The sequence below is a fragment of the Labeo rohita genome, chromosome 2, assembly GCF_022985175.1.
Source record: "Labeo rohita strain BAU-BD-2019 chromosome 2, IGBB_LRoh.1.0, whole genome shotgun sequence".
NCBI lineage: Eukaryota > Metazoa > Chordata > Actinopteri > Cypriniformes > Cyprinidae > Labeo > Labeo rohita.
This window is the reverse complement of record NC_066870.1, coordinates 20,270,541-20,293,552: the sequence shown is the minus strand read 5'-3', so window position 1 is coordinate 20,293,552 and position 23,012 is coordinate 20,270,541. Positions and strand designations below refer to the sequence as shown.

The 23,012-nt window shown below is 36.5% G+C and overlaps 1 protein-coding gene across 5 annotated transcripts in view; it reads right to left on the bottom strand.

The window, feature by feature from the left end:
- Nucleotides 1-23,012, bottom strand: part of si:ch211-207d6.2 (sickle tail protein homolog) — a 70,883-nt gene that overhangs the window by 5,466 nt on the left and 42,405 nt on the right. For 2 of the 5 annotated variants that reach the window (XM_051135426.1, XM_051135417.1), the window contains exons 4-18: nucleotides 22,222-22,420; nucleotides 20,191-20,284; nucleotides 13,708-14,504; nucleotides 12,331-12,432; nucleotides 12,168-12,208; nucleotides 11,428-11,594; nucleotides 10,985-11,160; nucleotides 9,364-9,500; nucleotides 7,823-7,970; nucleotides 7,309-7,741; nucleotides 6,551-6,764; nucleotides 4,263-4,510; nucleotides 3,786-3,929; nucleotides 1,443-1,559; nucleotides 389-460 (exon numbers count right to left, since the gene is read on the bottom strand). In XM_051135426.1, coding sequence (XP_050991383.1) covers nucleotides 389-460; nucleotides 1,443-1,559; nucleotides 3,786-3,929; nucleotides 4,263-4,510; nucleotides 6,551-6,764; nucleotides 7,309-7,741; nucleotides 7,823-7,970; nucleotides 9,364-9,500; nucleotides 10,985-11,160; nucleotides 11,428-11,594; nucleotides 12,168-12,208; nucleotides 12,331-12,432; nucleotides 13,708-14,504; nucleotides 20,191-20,284; nucleotides 22,222-22,420 — 3,089 coding nt within the window. The remainder of the gene's footprint in view (nucleotides 1-388; nucleotides 461-1,442; nucleotides 1,560-3,785; nucleotides 3,930-4,262; nucleotides 4,511-6,550; nucleotides 6,765-7,308; nucleotides 7,742-7,822; nucleotides 7,971-9,363; nucleotides 9,501-10,984; nucleotides 11,161-11,427; nucleotides 11,595-12,167; nucleotides 12,209-12,330; nucleotides 12,433-13,707; nucleotides 14,505-20,190; nucleotides 20,285-22,221; nucleotides 22,421-23,012) is intronic. The other 3 variants (XM_051135393.1, XM_051135402.1, XM_051135410.1) reach the window with 3 other exon arrangements.

Sequence of the window (23,012 nt, the reverse complement as noted above, 5' to 3'; positions counted from 1 at the left end):
AATGCATGAAGTCACGGACGCGCATCATAGAGCTAGTGCAAGGCTAGCATTTGTGGTTACAAATTAAGTAAAAAAAAAAAAAAAAAAGATTGTTTCGCTACAAGACCCTTCTTCCTTGACTGGGATCGTGTAGAGCCCTTTGAAGCTGTATTGAAAATGCAATTTGGGCCTTCACCCGTTGATCCCCATTGAAGTCCATTATATGGAGAAAAATCTGGAATGTTTTCCTCAAAAACCTTAAGTTCTTTTCGACTGAAGAAAAAAAGACATGAACATCTTGGATGACATGGGGGTGAGTAAATTATCAGGAAATTTTTATTCTGGAAGTGAACTAACCCTTTAAATCACACATAATACTAATGGAAACATTACAACAAATAATATTTACCCCAGGTGAACCAGGCGTTTCACTATCCTCCCTACTTTCAGATAGTGTTCCTTCTTCAGATAGGTGGGTCTGCTAGGACAGTTTGTTAGCACAGAGTCATTGCATTACACTGCGACAGACCTTTATTTACATTCTCAAATGAATACCCAGCTAGTCAGTACAATGCAGAGAAAAAGATTACAAAAGAGATCAATGGCGCCATCTAGAGTTTAGTTTAGCTTTCATCCTTAGTTTACTAAGGACTGCTGTATTGCTTCGAAATAATGTATTTATGGTGACTAGAAATGCTTGAGGGAGTAGTGAAATATTATGTTTAGCATTTTTCATGCAAAGATGTTTGATGATGATAGAGGTTGCTGGAAAACATGCTTGATTTTTTTTGTTTATTTTTAAACAAAATATTAAAATGCAGAAAGTGACTTGTATCCAGTCTTTGTATAAACACTCAATAATCCAGAATATAGAAATATTATTCCCATACTGAAAACCCTGACACTGTTGGTCTGTGGGACTTTTTAGTTTTATATCCATAATATGTTTTTAGAAACCAAAACATCACATTTTTAAAAATATTTAATTTTAAACAAGTATTTAAATTATTTTTACATATAAAGAATGTTTTGTATCTACATACGTATTTTAGTTAAATTTACAAAGCAGTAATATTACATCTTTATATCTCTTTATGGTGGACATTCTGTCGCTTTTCAAAGTGAACTAAAAAGCTAAAAAAGGAAGAGGTCAGAAGTCAGAGTGCTGAATGGCCTTTCCAACACTCCAGTCACTCTGACCCACCCTATCTTACACAGCCGTATCTATTAGCATTCAGCAGGAGAGTGTGAGTGACAGACCAGTATTAGACACATTCAAACATATTACGCCCTCTCTTGATGAGGGGCTACGGTCAGGCATTGATGTGCATCAGTATGTCAGTATATCAGTACGGGTGTTACGTATTAGTGACAGTAGAGTGGGAGGTTATGGGACATAACCTGCTCACATGAGCACTGTTGTTAAACTGCAATGGGAAGTTAGCACACATCACGTCTGTTACCTTTGTGTGGTAAGATAGGGAAAACCCTGGCTCCATCTCACTGTCTGAGGGCTCACGGGTTGTGAGATCAACAATGTATCTGGGCTGTAAATCTTTAATAGTGCACTTCTGAAACACCTGAGGAGGGGTAAGGGCATGGGCGTTAGGTGCTGTGTATGGGTGAACTTTCTGTCCTGTGGTTGTGCAATTATGAAGTGTCAAACAGAACTGAACACCTTGATCCAGACAGGGTACAGGAAATGTTCCCTAAATATAGGGTCGATTCTGTGCTTACTTGATCTAATATTTGATGTTTTTAACAATGTTGTAGATTTAAGTAGCAAATGAGACTCGCTAAAATTATTAAATATATCTTGAGACAAATGTCTTCTTAATGATTTATTAGTTTTGTTTAAGATAATTAAAACAGCAGTTTTTAAATAACAAAAGAATATGTAAAAGTATGGTATTTGGGGTAAATGCGCCCCTGCTGTTAGGGCTAAAAAGCCACAATATTAACAGGATAATTAATAGAAGGCTGACTTTTTCATTTTTGACATAACATTGTTAGATTCAGATGGTAAATATCATATGTTATGTTGGGTGTCCATCTTATAATCACCATGTTTAGAATGAAACCATCATATTTAAAAACATGGTATTAATCATATCATATAATAAAATATCATTTATTTTTACTACTGTAAATCTATATTAAATTATTATGGGATCTCCTTCGATGCTTTCAGAATCTTTACATTTTAAAATGATTTTGTTTATGTATTTTAAAATATTTCATATTACCATATTTTAATGACAGTATATTTACTGAACAAAAAAATAATTATTTTATTTATCAAAATAAGCAGAAAATAGTACAGACTTTGCTAAATTGATTGTTTTGAACAAGTATTAACTTTAACATTATAAAAAAAAAAACCCATTATTTTAGTTCAAGTATTTGTATCAATACTGTGTGCCCCCCTTGCCACCTCATACATTTATTAACAAAATAAACAACATGTATGATTTATTTTCACACAAAATATGTTGCTCCATAAATTTTCAATACAAATGTATGTATTTTTCTGCAATCAGAAACAGAAAACACATTTTTTTCTTAGGGGGCGCCTTTAGCTCCGTTGTACCCAAATATTATTGTTATGAATTTTACAGTGTATTTACACCTTTAGAAGCAAATATATATATATATATATATATATATATATAAATGTATATATATATAAATGTCATTGCATTATATACGTTTAATAATTAATTCACATATAATCACTGATCGGTATATATATGCATAACCCTTTTCACACTACTTTGTCTATTTTTAACTTACAGTCACAAGTTTACACCCCCCTTTTAGAACCTGCAAAATGTTAATTATTTTACCAGAATAAGAGGGATCATACAAAATGCATGTTATTGTTTATTTAGTACTGACCTGAGTAAGATATTTCACATAAAAGATGTATAGTCCACAAGAGAAAATAATAGTTGAATTTATAAAAAAATGACCTGGTTCAAAATATTACATCCCTTTGATTCTTAATACTGTGTTGTTACCTGAATGATCCACAGCTGTGTTTTTTGTGTAGTGATAGTTGTTCATGAGTACTTTGAACTGTTAAACCACCTTCTGTTTTTCAGGAAAATCCTTCAGGTCCCACAAGGGGGTCAGTCAGGTCAGTACTACATAAACAACGTGAATTTTGTAGGATCGCTCGTTTATTTTGGTAAAATAATTAACATTTTGCAGATTCTGAAAGGGGGATGTAAACTTTTGACCTTAACTGTAACTGTGCAGTTTATTGCATACATTAATAGATTTAGTCTCTCTGATTATATTTCTCTGTGAGCATTTTATTTAATTTTGTTTCTTTTTGATTAAGCACCTGTCATTTCAATTTCTTTATAAAAATAAATTGCACTTGGTTTTCCTTTAAAATTTTGTTAGTTAATACAATGACATTAATACAGTTTTCACTGTGACTTTTACAAATACTTTGAGGCCACTTTACGCCCTTGATTTATTACGTCTATTCCTAATAGAAATAAAGTAGGATTCATGATGACACATTTTATTTGAAATCTTACCCATTCTCAACAATAGAGGGCAGCACGAGTCAAACTTCTGAGAAAGCCACAGTGCCCTCATTTTGATGTTTTTGTGTAAATGTTGACACTACTGTGACCGTTTGATGTTTGTATGGGCTCACTATTTGTCTCTTAACACCTCTGAAATGTCTCAGACTTCCCGTGTGTTTGTTTTTCCTCTATGTGTGTTTGTAAAAGACTAAGTGTGCATTCATGTCTTTGTGGCTCTTGTGAGGACGTTTGCGGTTTGCTCACCTGTAGCTCAGCCATGATCTTATCTCCTTCATCCTCTTCATCTTGTAAGGTGGAGGTGTTGACAGGAGGAGGGGTGCGGGGCTTGGGCTTGACCTCTGGGGGCACACGCAAGGGTTTGGGCTGCGGGGCCTCCTCTACACCCTCCTATAGCCAAAACAACCAGTCGAGTGTGACTGACCCTCACCCTCCTTTATGTCTTTCAAATCAACAAAAGCAGCTGGAATCTCTACCGTGACTTTCCGTCATTATTATTCACAAAAACAAGGACGCGTAATGTAGCGAACGGCACACCCAGGCAAAATATAGCACATTGAAATGTCTACACGTAGTGGTACACTGTACGATAGATGTGTTGTTTTCAATTAATAATAATGACAATTGTCATGTTGTCTGTGAATGCAGCTCGGCAAGGCCTGAGTCACATGAACAATGGTGTGATCTTAATAAGAGGAAGATGAAAAAGCACAACTCATGCACCTGTGCGCTTGTAGACTCTTTCCGGGTGGTGTAGATCACCTCTCCTGAGCGTCCAGTGGTGAGTCCAGTTCCAGAGGGGTAGAATCTGCGTGGAGGGGGAGGGGGAGGCGATTTGCTGGCGGTTTCGGGGTTGGGCTGTACTCTGTCAACACTGGCCCTGTGGGGCTTCTCTATGGGCAGCTTCTGTGGCCACTCCAAACTAGTCTGGACTGGTTTATCTGCTTTAGGTCCATCCTGTGGTGTGGCTTCTGTTTGAAGTAAGATAAAAAGTGACTTGATAAATGCTCTAAATCCTGCAGAGGTTAGATCAAGCTGTAGTCAAACACATCTGAACCAGCTAATCTGGATTTATTAAGAAAGCAACAATGAAGTGTGTTGGAATACTTAAAAAAACATGTTGTCAGCTAAAAAGACAACCAACATGCAGAAAAAAAAACAAAACCAGGAAATGATAGAAAGAACCCTGCAGCCAGTCATGACTGTGTCAAGGCAGTAATTAGACCTTTTATGACAAGGCAAGGTTAGATCAGGTTGTAAAATGTAGTATGACTCCCAAAAAAATATTTATGAATTAATAATTGATTTTTGCAAGCAGTGAGATTTTTTGTTGCCATATTCACTGTTTTTTGGAACCCATTTATTGCGACTATACAATAATATTGCATTATAAAAATTAAATAAATAAGAAAAAAGTTTTAAAATGTTTTTGGACAGTAAGATTTTTAACGTTTTCTTTTTCTTTTTTTTTTTTTTTTAAAGAAGTCTCTTTTGCTCACCAAACCTACATTTATTTGATCCAAACTACAGCAAAAACAGTAATACTGTGAAATATTTTTAGTATTTAAAATAACTGCTTTCTATTTGTATATATTTTAAAATGTAGTTTATTCTTGTGATCAAAACTACATTTTCAGCATCATTACTCCTTTAGTGTCACATGATCCTTCAGAAATCATTCCAGTATGATGACTTGGATGTTTATAAACATTTATTATTATTATTATTATTATTATTGTTATCAATGTTTAAAACAGTTGAGTACATTTTTTCAGGATTCTTTGATGAATAGAAAGATCCAAAGATCAGCACTTATCTGAAATAAAAAGCTTTATATGCTATACTATTCAAAAGCATGGAGTCAGTATTATTTTTTTGTTTTGGGGGAAATACATTATAGAAATTAATATTTTTAATAAGCAAGGATGCTTTAAATTGATCAAAAGTGACTAAAGACACAATGTTACTTCTACTTCTATTTCAGATAAATGCTGTTCTTCTGAACTTGCTATTCATCAAAGAAACCTAAAAAATTTCTACTCAGCTGTTTTCAACCTAATATAATAACTGTTTTTTGAAAGTGAAAGTGAAATTTCAATTTTATTTCAGCAAATCAGAAATAATCAAATCAGAATGATTTCTGAAGGATCATGTGACTGGAGTAATGATGCTAAAAATTCAGCTTTGAAATCACAGGAATAAATTACATTTTATAATATATTCAAATAAAACACAGTTATTTTAAATAATAAAAAATATTTCAAAATTTACTGTTTTTGCTGTACTTTGGATCAAATAAATGCAGGCTTTAAAATCATTATAATCTTTCAGTCCAAATACTTTTGACTGGTAGTATATTTTGCAATAAAAAATATTAAATAATATTGAAATAACAATTAAATTGCTATGTTTTTTATTTATGTATTTTATTAATTTTTTATATGAAACCAACATGAATGCAAAGACCAAACCTCTAAGCTGTAATTTCTGGATCATGGATACATCATTCACCCAGATCCTAGTTTAATGTTATATGTGACCCTGCCTGGATCACAAAACCAGCCTTAAGTAGCATGGCCATATTTGTAGCAATAGCCAAAAATACATTGTATGGGTCAAAATAATTGATTTTTCTTTCATGCCAAAAATCATTGAGATATTAGGTAAAGATCAAGCTCCATTGAGATATTTTGTAAATGTCCTACCGTAAATATATCAAAACGTAATTTTTGATTAGTAATGTGCATTGCTAAGAACTTCATTTGGACAACTTTAAAGGCAATTTTCTCAGTATTTAGATTTTTTTGCACCGTCAGAATCCAGATTTTCAAATAGCTGTATCACAGCCAAATATTGTCCTATCCTAACAAACCATCATATTTATATGATGTATAAATCTCAATTTCAGAAAAATGACCCTTATGACTGGTTTTGTGGTCCAGGGTCACATATATGCCCTACAATCTAAATGAATTGTTTACATGCACATTCATATGAGTGGAAAGACATACCAGGCAGCAGAGAAACAGGAAGTGGAAAGTCCACCTCATCTGACAAATTGCTGGATGGTTGAGAGGGGGCGCTATCCACCTGGTTGCTTACTTCCAGGTCAGGTATGGCCTTCATAAGGCTGGCCTGGGTCTGCTGAAGGATCCTTTCCATTTCCTTGTCTGCTTCTGGTCCGATAGAATGAACTCTGTCCTCCTCTACTGCCCGTTTTGAAACCTGTGGAGAACCCGACAGAGGTTACTGTTTGTTGGAAACAGTACTTGGTAAAGGTACGGTCTCATTAACCATCCCTCAGTGAAATTACAGTGCAACTGTGAGTTATTCTTATAGGGAATTTCATGTGACGACGGAAAAGTTCCCAATGCAGATTCCACTCATTTTTAGGTTAGTCACTTTAATTCATCATGCTAACCCACAGAAAGCGACACTGTATACAAGTATATTTGGAGGAGGTTCCCTGCACTCGTTCTAGAAGTGGGTTTATGCAGTGATGCCACAGAATAACCATGTTTGTTTTACAAAGAACCTTTAAAAAACAGTTCTTAAAAGAAATGCAAAGTACATTTTAATAATCTAAACAACCACAATAAAGAACCTTTTGTGCAATGGAAAGGGTTCACGGATGTTCTATCGCTGACAACAAAGAATATTTTTTTGAGTGCACAGATAAATACAATGTTACAGAAATAAGACATTCTTGTGTTGGTGCCAATTCATGAATCTTAATCAATCATAAGTGAAAGTCACAGTTGAACCACACCTCTTCAGGCACGGGCCTGTTTGTGTTGACAGAGAACTCCTCCGGTGAGGAGGATCCAGTCGCGCTGATGGCAGGCATTGCTGGCACGGCTTCCTGGCCCTGGGGAGCTGCTCTCTTTTGCAGGGCAGGGCTGTTTTCTCTGCTCCTGGGACTGACCTTCGCCACAGTGGGGGAGTCCCTGCCATGGGTGGGTGTGAGTGGGGGACTGGGGTGGTGTGTATTGTTGGGAGCCGTCTGAATGCGGTGCACAGTGACAGGAGAAGAGGGCACGGGCTCTGAGTAGCTGACTTTGGCAGGTGATCTTGGTTGTGGAGTGGGGGACTCGCGAACAGGTTTTGGAGATCTGTACTCTTCCACAAAGGAAACTGAATCAGCTTGCAACGCCTTCACTTGGACTGGGTCAGAAGTATGATTGTGGCTTTCGGTGGCGTATCTACAACAAACAGAAACCATAACAATGAACCCGCCAAACAACTACAAAACTTATTTAATCCAAATGCTACAAGAGTTTCACCTTCTGAGTCCACTGAGAGTGTCAGTCAGAGCTTTGACTCTTTTCAGCATGCTGTCCATTTTGTGAGGCTCCTCCTTAAGGAAGCGCACCGCCTCCACCTCCACCCTCAACACGCCACGCATTTTCATCTGCAGGGTTGGGAACTCTCCTAAAAAGATGCAATTCGTTATTATACATACAGTAAGAAAGATCTACACTGGTCATTTGAAAAGTTTGGGGTCTAATATTTTTGAAAGAAATCGCTTATGCTCTCCAAAGTCCTATTCGGACGGTTTAACTGTTTGTCAGGGGGACATAAGCTATTTTTAGCATTTACAGGGGTTATTTTGTAAATTTATTGCTGTCCGAATCCAGAACGTTGGTGTTTTCTCCCACCACTCGCATACAAATCCCTGGCTGATTCATGTATTGTTTTTTGACAAATTGTCATCCGAATCCACATCTCTAAGTTTACAAGAAGAAGTCGATTCTAAATTCACATTGTATTTCACTGCATTGCTTATTTATTGCTTAAATGCTGCATATTTAGAAGAGCAATATGTCATAACTGCTCCACCACAGTGAGTGAGAGTTGTTAAGAACAAAAAGAAGAAAGAGAGGAAAAGCATGTTAACATCTGAAATGGGTTATGGCAGCAACAGGTATGCAATACAATTTAAAAATACACTACCAGTCAAAAGTTTTTAATGTTTTCTTAAACAAGACTCTTTTGCTCACCAAGCCTGCATTTATTTGATTCAACATATACCAAAAACAGTACAATATTTTACTATTTAATTTAAAATACTTTTATTATTTAAAATAACTGTTTTCTAATTAAATATATTTTAAAAGTATTTTATTCCTGTGATTTCAAAGCAGAATTTTAGCATCATTACTCCAGTCACGTGATCCTTCACGTCATGTGATTCTCCTGATTTCTGAAGGAACATGTGACACTGAAGACTGGAGTAATGATGCTTTGATCACAAAAATAAATTTCATTTTAAAATATATAAAAATTTTAAATGGTAAAAATATCACAAATATATTTTTGGCTTTGGATCAAATAAATGCAGGCTTGGTAAGCAGAAGAGACTTCTTTAAAAACAATGAAAATCCTACTGTTCAAAAACTTTTGACTGGTAGTGTATGTACACTTCTATACACTATATCTGTATATGTATAATTATATATAATGTATAATTATACAACTAGTGCGTATATTTTCCTATTTTTAACCAGACGATTTAAATCAATAAATAGGATTATATATTATAAAATATGGTTGTAATAATACATTTTACATAATAATACGTTTTTTTATATATATATTTTACACAAAAATAAGAATACATTTCTTAAACACATTTTATTTATAGCAGAAATTTAAAATATTATTTTTAGATATATATATAGATGTCTTTACTGTCACTTCTAATCAATTTAAAGCATCCTTGCTGAATAAAAAAATTATTTAATAAAATCATACCAACCCTAAACTTTTAAACAGTTGTGTATGATAATTCTGAAATGATTATGTAAATCACAAATGCAATCACCTTTTAGTGTGGCCAAAGCTTCTCCGACTTTCCGTAAGTTGACCGCCCCTTCCTCCACATCCTTCAGCGTAACTGGTCGGTTATTCATGGCAGAGGCGGATTCTTTCTTGAGCATCTCCACATAGTTCTCCAGCTCTCTGTGACATTGTTACAAGGAAGTGTTGTTTATCAGCACACTGTCACTTTAATGCTATGTAACTATGCTTTTTTGCTCAAGCTGCATGTACTCTACAGTTTTGTGTAACTGTAACCGAATGATCATGTTGCCCAGCATGATTTGAGAATGCGTGCTCAAAACTTTGTTCATTTCCTGGTTTAAGAAGAAAAAAAAATCCCACATTTTCAATGTAGTCTCAGACATTTGGACGCCACTGTTTATATGTATTTCAGTTGCATTTAATCCAGCATTTATCGACACTTAATACTATATAATAAACAAGTCTTGACTGTGAGTCTTGACTAAGTGAGTCTTGCTAATGGCTGAAACCTGTTTAACGTGATTTAGTCTTGTTTGTTGACTGACAGTTCACATAGAGAAAAGTTTGGCTATGTAAGCAAATTGGGCAATCGAAGTCTGCCCTCAGCCAAATACTTTCAGAGGATCATCATAAACTATGCCTTTCTCAGATTTTCTGACTTCATTTCTCTTGAAATGGTTGTGAAGTGTGAATTGCTGAAGCTGGTCAACACGAGTTGTACCTGCATTTAAAAGCCAGCAATGCAGGAATCGGCAAGCCAGTACACATGCTCTGAGATCATAGTTTAACATCATCCCTGTGGGAATTGGTTTGTGTTTTGTGTAATTTACCTGAGGGGTGTCTTAAGGGTTTTCCCATGCACAATCTCAAGTCCTGCTTTTGGTTATCTTTCTCACCATAGCACAATCCAACTTAAGCCAGCAACAACATTTCTTGCTTGTTATTATTTGTATGAACTGATATCACAGCTTATGTGATTTTCTAGTGATATTTAGCTTTTTAGTTGCCGTTAGTAATTGAATAAAAACACTGGTTTAATGCACATTGTGACTAAACACAGACTTATTTCTGAAGCAATCTGAATTATAGCACACATTCATCATGACAGGAAACACAAGAAACTTTCACAAGCCTTATTCTCTTGAGACAGGTTGGGACGGTTGATTATTCACTGCGTTGTTTCATGCAATCACACACACCTCCACCCAATAAAGGTATGACGACTTTTACTTAATCAAGGTTTACAACACCAAATGGGTTTAAAAAATGCTCAGTACAGCACTAACAATGTAAAAATCCCCTCTGTTCACTTCTGTTAAAAGCCTACACTGATCTTTGTTTATTAAAGTGTGCATTCAGCATTGACTGGAGACGTTAAATTATAATTAATTAGTAAGGGGGATCAGGGAGAATTCAGCTTTGATTAGACGTGAGCAGTTAATCAGCATCCAATCTGGCTCGTTTGCAGCAGCTAATCATTGCACTGATTTTCCCCTCCAGATCGCAGCATTTGTTGTTCGTCTACAGCTGTCTCTCACATTCTACAGATGACCAGTCCAAAATGAATTCTTCATGGGTAATTAGTGTCGAGGTCTTAACAGGATCAGTAGTCACATAAAAATTATGTCGCTCTATTGTCTTACCCGAGTTGCACGAGAACCCTTTCTTCCATGCCCAGATATCTGTGTCGTTCTTCTTCTACCTGGACTCGTTGTTTATGAACAGGGTCCTCAAAGTGTACCACAGTGTCTGAAACCCTCTCTGAGATCTCTTGCTGTGCCTGTCGCAGCATCTGCCTCATGGCATCCTGGTTTTCCAGCTGTATATGCAAGGCAACACACTTGTTTTCTGACCCACTGTGTATATTATAATTCTACATCATTACTTAGAACATACTTAGAACAGTAGTGTGCTGTTTACAACTGAAATAGGTGATATAGTTGCTTCACTCCTGAATCCCCATATAACTACTGCAAAATACTTTTTTCATTTGACTGACAAAAGTAATATCTCTGTTATTACAAAACATTCTAATAGTGCAGTAAAAGCATTTAAAATGCCCTGAACGTTTGAATTTCACGTGTACCTGCATTTGTTTGAGTTGGTGGAGCTGTAGTCTGAGGTCAGAGACGTTTCTCCTGAAGGTGGAAAGGATTGAGCATATAGCAGGGTCTCTGACAGGAGGCTGAACCTGTGCTGAAATACTGTCTGTCTGCACACCTGGGTCTGTAGATGATGTTACAGTGCAGACGCCTGGACAAAAACACCAATTCATTACTCAAGTTATTGCTCTGGTAACAACACATATGTGACCCTAGACCATAAAACCAGTCATAAGGGTCCATTTTTTGAAATTGAGATTTATACATCATCTGAAAGCTGAATAAGTACGGTTTCCACTGATGTATGGTTTGTTAGGATAGGACAATATTTGTTCGAAATACAGTTATTTGAAAACTGGAATCTGAGGGTGCAAAAAAATCAAAATATTGAGAAAATCGCCTTTAAAGTTGTCCAGATGAAGTTCTTAGCAATGCATGTTACTAATCAAAAAACAATTTTTTAAAAATATATTTATGGTAGGAAATTTACAAAATATCTTTACTTAATATCCTAATGATTTCTGGCATAAAAAAAATCAATAATTTTGACCCATGCAATGTATTGTTGGCTACTGCTACAAATATACCCGTGCTACTTATGATTGGTTTTGTGGTCCAGGGTCACAAATATGGTTAAATTAAGATTAAATTCAGGTCCATGATTCAAACGAGCACCAATAAATGATGAAGCATAATTATAATCAGTAACTGAACATTTACTGACCACCATTCTGTGCCAGAGACCCCATCTTTACTGGTTTCTCACTATAGAGAAAAACAAAATACAAAGTCTTAGAATCATTTGAGTTTTCATTATATTGTCTTTATCTTCACATTACACTGACACAAATTAGATGAATGCTATAAATGTTTCTGTAAACATGTACCTGGAAGTCTCTTTGCCACTAGTAGTTGGCCCTTTCATAAGAGCATGTTGAACGAGTCCAGTAAGACTGGCTATCTGCTGCTCCATTGCCTTTATTCTTTCACTGCAAAACACAAGTCACATGATTCATTTCAATAAAGCGATAACTCCATAAATTATTACATTCTATTCAATGGTGGATCTAAGGAGTATTAAACAATGCTAAAGGAGGAACCATCAAATTGTATTGGCTTTCTCTGTTCTTTGCCCAGAAGAACTCCTGCCCTTTTATAATTACACATAATTTACTTCACCACACAACATGGCTATTCTGTTTTTTTCACATCAGCCTTTGATTACTCTATTTCAACAAAACACATCAGAAGAAAGAGAAAGGGAAATACTGTCACTGTATATTTGTTTTAGTTTTAAAAAGCAGGTTTTCAACAGATATCTGTTTTGCAGTTTGTAACATAGCTATCCTTCAATGCAAACAGTCTGTGAAGCTGTTAATCAAAAAAAGTGCATGATAAATAAAGATATTGTCTCTCAAAAGAAAGAGTTGACTCAGAACCACTCTAACGAGTCGTCATATTTTCGAATCTATTGCCTGTTACCGATATACGTCACTAGGTCATATATTAGCTTAATCCCCACTTGCCCACGAAATACAAACAGTTTGACTTGCCCACAAAACACTTCCGCTAGTTAGTGTATTTACATCATGTTGAGAAGACGCTGTGAAAACTAGTTTGTTTTGTTTTCATTGCTGAAAGATGATGTGAATAATCAGTGGTTAAAAAGCATTTTTTCCTCAATACTACAACAATACAATTCATACCACATACAAAGTTTAAACTTTCCCCCTAAAAATGTCCTGATCAAGTCGTGCTTGCGATGGAGTTTCCAGTTGAGTGACTGCATCGGTATCATCCTCGGATTTGGGGTCGAATTGATAAGGTAATATCGATGCCATTTTTTTAAACTTATAGCATCTTTGTTTACAAGTAACCCTCCAAAGCGAAACATTACTTATGGTAATGGAGGTTTCGTTTCTGACACGCATTGTATATGGAAAGACCAATCCCAACAGACTTGGCCAGTTGACCAATCACAGCAGACTAGGCTTATGGAAGGGACGGATTTACAGACCTTAAGCTCAGAACTGCTTCGAACAAATCGCATCGAAATCATTGAGAAATGACTCTAATATTAAATGTATATTCTGAGAAAATTACAATGTTTTCTGACTGTTAAACCTGTTGTAGGGGATTTCAACACTATATTAGGACATTTTAAAATACCACCTGCTCTTTAATATCATAGAAAAGAACAGAATATACACAGTGTCAGTAATTCTCACAACACAATAAGCTGCTGGTAATTTAAAATGTCCCACCTCTGAGGATCTCCGGCTGCCCCATGTCCCTGAAACGGCCTCTCTCCGTGACCGGGCGGAAGGTCGGCAAAAACAGGGGAAGCCACATTGCCTCTCACCCTGGTCCCCACCTCCATGGCTCCATTACTGTCCTTACGGACAGATCTTCGCACAGGGGATGCTCTTTCCACTGCCACACCTTGTGAGGGCATGTGGGAGTTCTGGCCTGGGAGCATGTCAATCATTCTGACCTCATTGACCCTGTGAGGGGAAGCAGGCGGTGTTTTGGAGCTCATGGAGGCGAGCTGACTCTCGCTGTACTTGCGAGATTTCTGCCTGTAGAGGGAGTGCTGCAGATCCTGGCCATCTGCGTACATGCCGACAGACTTGATAGAGGAGCGGTGCTGGATGTACGCCGTCGCCGCCCCATCTGGGACGTCTGCAGAATGGCTGCCTTGCGATGAAGCGACACTGAGCCTGGCCTCAGGCGAACCGTACCCTTCTGAATACAAAGGAACACTCTTGCTGCTCAGATCCTCATCCGGTTTCACGTCCCGTCGCTCAAGGATGGCACTGGAGCAGGGTGTGATTGAGCGACTTGGGGGTGCGCTGGACAGACGGTCCCTGGGTAAGGTGGCACCACCGGGCATGGCAACAGAGTGGCCGAAGGGGACCCTGGAAGGAGATGAGGGCATGGAGCGAGGTGTAGGAGGAGACATGGAGCCCTGGACTGAATGTATGGGACTGTGAGGCAGAGTGTGCACTGGGCTTTGGCCTCCTGGCTGCTGTCTGCCGCTGTAGAGCCTCTCTCTTGTGATCTAGAGATAGACCGGAAAAGCACATCAGAGGGAAACTAGGTAAAACAAAGCAGGTTTTTGGGGGTTATGTAACATTTTACTGTAAAAAAGAACAGGTGTAAAATAGCGGTTATTGATAGATTAGTTTATTTCTGTAATAAAATTTTCCTGATAGTTTACTCACCCCCATGCCATCCAAGATGCGCATGTCTTTCTTTAGTTGAAAAGAAATTAAGGTTTTTGAGGAAAATATTCCAGGTTTTTCTCCATATAGTGGACTTCAATGGGGATCAGGGGGTTGAAGGTTGAAACTGCAGTTTTAAATGGCTCTACTACATGCTCCCAGTCAAGGAATTAATCTGCCATTTTCTTCACTAGCTCTGCGATGCGTGTCCAGGACTTCACACATTACGCAATCACGTTGGAAAGGTCACGAGCGAGTTAGTTCTTCGTCAGTGTGCTTGAGTTCAAAAAGGTAGGGTAGGGTGAAAAACTCCAATTTACCTTTTTTTGTAAAGGGCGTTTGACTTCCGCCTACGTCGCGCGTGACCTTTGCAACGTGATTATATAATGCATGAAGTTGAGCAAGTGCAAGATGAGCATTTGTGGTAAAAAAAAAAAACATATAAATTTGTATTTTTCTAAGAAAATGACCAATTGTTTCGCTAGACAAGACCCTTATTTCTCGGTTGGGATTGTGTAGAGCCCTTTGAAGCTGCAATTTGGACCTTCAACCCGTTGATGCCCACTGAAGTCCACTATATTGTGAAAAATCCTGTTATATTTTCCTCAAAAACCTTAATTTCTTTTTTCCTTTCCACTGAAGAAAGAAAGTCATTAACAGCTTGGATGAGATGAGGGTGAGTAAATTATCTGGAAAGTCTTTATTCTGGAAGTGAACTACTCCTTTAACTGGATTTGGCAACCCAACACAATACCAAAATGGTTTATCATTTCCAAGTAAATTATTATCAATTTAATTATATCCTTAAAAAAGAAATGTATTATCATTACTGAATATTGAAATTAAATAAATTTTAATAACAGTTACTTGTTTATTTGTTCTTTTTTATTATTAAGTTACATATAATAGAATTTTTTTTTTTTTTTTTTTTTTTTTACCAAAACCAAATTTTGCTGAAACTGAAAATAAAGTGTAATTAAATTTGGGTAACTGGGTAACTGATGTTCTTGGTGTGATTTTCAGTGTTAATTAAACCAGTCATAGTAGAGTTCTTTGCCAATGAACGGCCTCTTGCTATTTGGTGGGATTCGATCTCGGGACACCCAAGTCGCAGCTGTACCATATGTCGTCCTACAAGGCTATTGGTGCTGACATATTTCTACTTAAAGTGTTTTTGGAATCAATGCCATTTGGCTAGTTTTAACCAAGATTACGTATTTTGCTTTAACTGTGCATCATTATATGGTTTAGAGTGCATTTTTGCGTTTTTTGTTTTTGTTTTCTTTGGCTGTCTAACCTTGTTATTTAGAATGCCATCCCAACAGTTGAAAACTGCTGTTAAACAACTCTCAAAGAAAGTCAATGGATATGAAAAGGATCTTTGAATTTAATGAAAGGAGCTTATTATTACATAATTGTCACGAAAACTATTAGTCTTCACAGAGAGGTTTTCAAAGCAGGAAGCTAAAAACAAAAATTGTATTGTATGTCTGTGTTGATATGACTTATGTTTAGACGAGTGCACAGATATGAACAAAAGATGGAACCAGTGCAAAAGCACAGACAATAGCCCTGCCCAAACCTGTCTTCGTACAGTGGTCATGCTTAAGCGTGCAGTAATAAAGCCACAGACGGAGTGTGCGTGCAGGTAAATTATCTGCCATTCAGAGCACCAACACCCTCTGCATTAGCCTGAAGATGAACAACATTCTCCAAACCTATCCTTATAAGTCTAGTTTCAGACCACATTAATAAGAGGAACTAAGAAAACTACAGTAATCGCACTTAATGTATCTGGTTGATGAATTGACTGAATGCTTATTTCCTAAAAACTATATCAAATGAATGACAAGACAATACAAGGTTCAAATTAAATATGTACAGGTTAAGTCTGTCTGTCATTGCTTCTTAAAATTTCTTTCAAGAAGTTTTCTGTTAGAAATAAACCAAGTTCTCACAAGGGACAACCCAATCAGGCATGTTTAAACAGGTGCAGCTGCCGTTTCATTATTGTATTATCTAAGCTCAAAATAGGTGTCTTCTTTCAATGGGTACATAAAGACCTCCTTAAAATTAGCTTAATATTTCTCATGCGACCTCAGGACTCAAATGTACTACAAACATGCATGTTTAAACGCAAAAGTCTCCAGGACCTTTAGTTTGCCACATGTCAGAAGTGATGCAAAGCACCTGGGAAAGCGAATTCACAGAGCACCACTGTACATGGGTCTATAAATTATGTGTGTGAAGGACAAGCTTCAACTTTCAAGAGATTTACAGTGTTGATAAACAGCTAAAATAAAAGGCCAATATATCATCAGGCCTAAACATTACAGAAAATCGGTTCATTTTTGCAATCCTTCTAAATAAGTGCATCGCATCAACAAACATGTCTGTGCGTGTTTGCTTTCTCACGCTCTCAGAGGAACTGTTTTACACATCCCTTTGTTTTTCTAGTTCCTATCATCCCAGTAATCTAAAAATTGGTTTAGGAGGGAAAAAGGTTTCCCAATAACACAACATGTGGGCAGAGCACAGTGTTTTTGCATAGCTGTGCCAATGAAACTACTCTGGTGTCACAGGTTGGAGATCTTATTGTTCCATGAACACAAACATGTGCAAAACACACTGTGTAGAGATAAAATGGGAGTGCCAGGTTGGCAATTCCAGCTGTGATGGAACATGTGTATAGGCACTTCCTTCTGTAAAATGAGTAGTTGGTCAACCAACTTGTCAGTGATTAGTTTAGATGCTTTTTAGCTTTAATATTTTAGTGGTGGAGCTTTAAAGGGACTACATTTGGAATTACATTATTTAGTGTGCTGTCCAGCCGAGGAAGAAGGGTCTTATTTAGCAAAACGATTGGTTATTTTCTAAAAAAAATTACAATTTATATACTTTTTAACCTCAAATGCTCGTCTTGTCTAGCTCTGCGTGAACTCTGTGTATTCCGGTCCAAGACTGTTAGGGTATGTCAAAAAACTCCCATCTCATTTTCTCTTTCAACTTCAAAATCGTCCTACAAGATCAAACGCCCTTTACAAAAAAAGGGTAAAACAACAATGTAGGATGATTTTGAAGTTGGAGAAGAAAATGAGATGGGAGTTTTTCGACATACCCTAACTGTCATGAACTGGAATACACAGAGTTCACGCAGAGCTAGACAAGATGAGCATTTTAGGTTAAGAAGTATATAAATTGTAATTTTTTTTTAGAAAATATCGTATTGTTTTGCTAGATCAGACCCTTCTTCCTTGGCTGGGATCATTTAGAGCCCTTTGAAGCTGCATTTAAACGGCATTTTGGAAGTTCAAACTCATGGGCAACATAGAAGTCCACTATATGGAGAGAAATCCTGAAATGTTTTCCTCAAAAAACATAATTTTCTTACAACTGACGAAAGAAAGACATGAACATCTTTGATGACAAGGGGGTGAGTAAATCATCTGTAAAAGTGAGCTTCTGCTTTTAAGGGATAGTTCATCCAAAAATTAAAATTACCTAACTACTCATCCTCAAGTCATCCTAGGTGTATATGACTTTCTTCTTTTAGACGAATACAATCAGAGTTATATTAAAAAATGTCTTGGCTGTTCCAAGCTTTATGATGGCAGTGAATGAGTGTTATTTTTTTGAAGCAAAATAAAGTGCATCCATCATAAAAACTACTTCACATGGCTCTCTAGTTTCCGCTAACTGCAAAACTCGCATTCATGAGAGAGTGGCGTTCCAGTGGAAGACGTACAGTATGGCGTAGGTGTAGCATAAGCTCCGGTGAGAATATGCTTGTCCCGCAAAAGCCAAGTTTTATTTACAGCAAAGGAAAACCAGTTTCCTCTTAGCATTTTTCTTTACAAATCCTCGTTTTGTTCTTCCAACATTTTTTGGGCTTTCAAATCTTAAAGCCAATTCACTGCCATTATACATCTTGGAAGAGCCACAACATTTTTTAATATGACTTCAATTGTATTCATTTGAAAGAAGAAAGTCATATACACCTAGGATGGCTTGAGGGTGAGTAAATCATGGGGTAATTCTCATTTTTGGGTGAACTCTTCCTTTAATAGGCAACATTTCTTATTTTTGTTATTTCGTTTATGAGTTTTCCCTCTTTATTTAAAAAAAAATCATTTTAGGTAGATAATAACAGCACTGATATTAATCACCCTATATAAGAACCACGTTTGACTGGAGTCAGGTGGACATAACCCTGAGCCAGCCAAATTATAGAGGGCTTACTAGTGACCCAGTTGTTGAGACCAACTGCCGACTAGTCAATTTTGCAAATATGCAGTTTTGCACATCCCTAGTCTAGACTTATTCTTCTAAATAAACTATGCTCAGGAAAATATTCAAAATCCAGTTAATTGCACTGGGTTTGAAGTTGGTCCGCTCTATTGATATAGCTGCATCATCTAGCTACTCTTTTCCGCACTAGACGTGGTTATGAAGAACACATAAGCCTAGCTAAACAGCAGGCTGCTCGCGTTGTGGGTGGTGTGGTGGTGCAGACAGGAGCTGGTCCCTTTTGCACTCTCATTAAAGCTGAGAACTACAAGGTCAGACGCATCCGCTGCCGAGCTCTCCTGAGAGCTTGACCTCAGTTCATCCCCACACCCGGCCCAGGAATTTCAGCCCTGGCTTTGAATTATCCTCTTCCCAATCCTCCATGGCCTGCTGAACTCAAGATATGGACGAGATAGCTGGAGACAGTGCTGTCTTCTCCAGAAGTGTTTATAATTAGATAAAGCAAATTACACCACAGCAGAACAGCTCCAAAATGTGTAACTCATCCAGTTAGAGACAGGGTGCTATGAGTACATTTCTGGCCTGAAATGAATACTTTTTCATTCTTTTATACATTCAAAACTACATCCAGTAGCTAAAGTGATATTAAACATGAATAACATTGTCCTACTGTACGGTTGTAGGTCAATATCATAAATTTACACGCATGGATTTATGGAAAGCAGATGGGTTTGATCAGAAAGCAAGATGCTTAAAGCCTGGTTCTGATTAAATCTGTTTCTCAAATCAAATTCCATCTATTGCATAATTAGATAAGAAACAGACATTGTTTGGATTTTTAAATGTATTTATATCTTCACTGGTCTCTGGAGACACTGGCATAATTCTGCATTATCTACATTTCTGATGACAAACAAATCACTTTAACGTAGTGTGGCGAATACTACTGTGCCTTTGACATACAGTAAGGACCTCAATACAGCCAACCTGTTTTGCTAAAGGTTATCGCCCATTATAATAGCGCAACAGTGGAGAGACCAATCAGTGGGCCTCCTGCCAAAATGAATGGGTGTGGCAAGTATTTGCTTCAAATTCTGAACTCTAAAGAACAGATGCTGAAGCTTAACCTTCAGGGTCCTGCCACCTGTCAACACCAGCTGCAAACGGTGTTGAAAAGCAAAAGAGCTTTTTGAGTTAATCATTTTTGAGTCAAACATGAGGAGTAATAATAATGGGATGGTTCTGTGAGACTACGGTCACACTTTTGTCACTCACCCTAACCTCTCCATTATTGGCTCTTGCGTTGTGATTGAAGGCCTGGGCTGGGTCTTTGTGATACACCTTCAGGCAAGAGTGTGATGTGATGCTCCTGCAAAGAAAACAAATACATATAAATATTATTTTGGAATATTAATATTGTTTAATACACAACTATTTTAAAAGGATGAGGTCAGTATATTTTTAAAATGGTTTTGAAGTCTCATTTGCTTACCAAGGCTGCGTTTATTTGATCAAAAATACAGTAAAGACAGAAGTATTGTGAAATATTATTACAATTTAAACTGTTTTCTCTATTTTAAATTGTATCAGGAGATGTTAAGTAGTCATTACTCCAGTTTTCAGTGTCACTTCATCCCTTAGAAATCATTTTAATATGCTGATTTGATGCTCAAGAAACACTGCACATTATCACAGTTGAAAACAGTTGTGCTGCTTAATATTTTTGTGTTTTTTTATGATTCTTGATGAATAGTAAGTTCAGAAGAACAGTTTTTGGAGCATTTAAGGCGAGACACTGCAGGCAATAACACTGTTTTGTTCATTCACCTGTCAAGTTTGACATTTTGGGATTTTTGGTTTTTCATAAAGTGGTTTTTCAGACTAGTGGAAAGAAGACATTAAAAGACCCTGTTAAGTGTTTCTTTTATAGCACTTAATCTATTTGTGTCAATAGATTTAAATTGCAATACATATTTTTAAAGGCCGTTTTCTCAAAATGAGTGTTTTCTCCTACACTGAGCTATAAATATTCACTTCAGTAGCACACACCAAAATTTTATTTTTTCGTCTATATCCTGAAGGTTTTTACAGAGGGATTTGTTCACGTATAATTTGCGTGATTTTATTCTCCCAAAAACGGTTTTCTGTCTGTCTGTTCTAAGTATTTTCTGAATTATGGAGTGACAAAATGAGATATTCAAAATTTCCTCTGTAAAAACATTTGACTCTAGTATGTGGGGAAAAAAAAAATTAAACGAGAATTTGGAAATTTGGACTTCATCCAGTGTTTTGATTTTTGTAATAGAAATGTGTGCAAATTAGTGCATATTTCATTAAATAATACTTCATTTGCATATTTAAACCTAATATTTTTTTAAATTTAGTTTGCAATTATCAATGTAATCAATCAACTGGGTAGGGTGATAACTATTAGTTCATTTTTTTACCCTATTCACCTGCAAGTGTCTTGCAAAAAAAGTATTTATTGTCACTTTTGCTAAATTTAATCAGTCCTTGCAGAATAAGTGTTAAGCCCAACTGTTTTCAACATTGATAATAAATCAGCATATTAGAATGATTTCTGAAGGATTGTGTGACACTGAAGACTGGAGTAATGATGCTAAAAAATCATCTTTGCATCACAGGAATAAATTACATTTTAAAATATATTCACATAGAAAACAGTTATTTTACATTTAAATAATATTTCACACTATTACTATTTTTTCTAGATTTTTGTTTAAATAAATGCAGCCTTGATGAGCAGAAAATTCTTCTTTAAATAAAAAAAATATATATACAGGTGGTGTATATGTTTTTTCTTTGTGTTTTCTTGGTGTTATTCTTGGTGTTAAGTCCGAAATGTTGTGGTGTAAATAACACTTTCAGGTTTAATGAGGCAGAACAGAGCGTTACTACAAAGAGCTGTAGCTTCAGCGACACAAAGGTTAGAAGCGTGTCAACACAAGCTCCCTGCTCATAACTATAACGCTTGTTAAAAAACCAAGCCCATCCTGTGCCGGATAACACACACACACAGAAAAACAGATTGATCATGCTCTCTTTCTATTCTTGCTGACTTGTTAGGAAGCCTCAGGCCAGTGAAGAGTAGGGTGTGGAAAAGGGAGTCACCCAACAGTTTGAACGCACTTAAAATCAATCCTTAAAATCACACTGCAAACGGGAATGACTGTGATATTTCTGTAATATTTAACAATCTAATATTTTGTATATTTTATGTTACACTTTTCATGATATTATTCATGCAAAAAAAAAAAAAAAAAATGACAATGACAAGTGACACACCTGACATCAGTCAACTCATAGTACATATTCCTCATGTCATCTTTGATGTATATAGCCACGCTGGGAGACTCCAATGTCTTCATAGTGAGGTGCTGAGGGAAGGCACTGACAAACAGAGCCCTGATGGTGTCTGTACTGGTCAACTCATTGGGCATTCGGATCTGTTTGGTCTCTTCTCCATACTGCAGGTAGAGGACGCCTAAATATAAACCAAATATAAGAGAATGATACTAGCATAATGTGTAAAACATAAGATTTCTGCAATACTTTGGAGATGAAATAAGTATGGAATGACTAAAAGCTGTATAAATATACTTTAAATGCATTACAGTACAGCATATATGCTAACAAGGTTACTAGTGGTACATAAATGGCGACAACTGCATTCTGTCCTAGACCCTTCAGTAAATGATTCTCTTGAGACAGCCCAATTGGGATCTGGGAGGAATGCAGTATAAGCATTTTCTTGCCATATAACTTGAGATATTTGGAGCAAAATGAACCATTTGCTCTCTAGGTGTAACATAAACCAGATGTTTAAACATGCATGAACAGATATAGAGGTTTTATTAAAAAATAAAGCACAAATAAAGCATAAATTTACCAGTTAAAGTAAAAGAAAGCCAAGTTTTGCACATTCACCTCAAAGATATTTCAAAGATATTACCTCAAAGTGAAATCCCAAAAGTGTCAAATTCATTTGAAACATATATGTAATCCTGAACTGGTCAGTACAGTAAAAAACAGTTTATACTTTGTATCCTTGGGGGGGGTTGGGGGGTACAGACTAC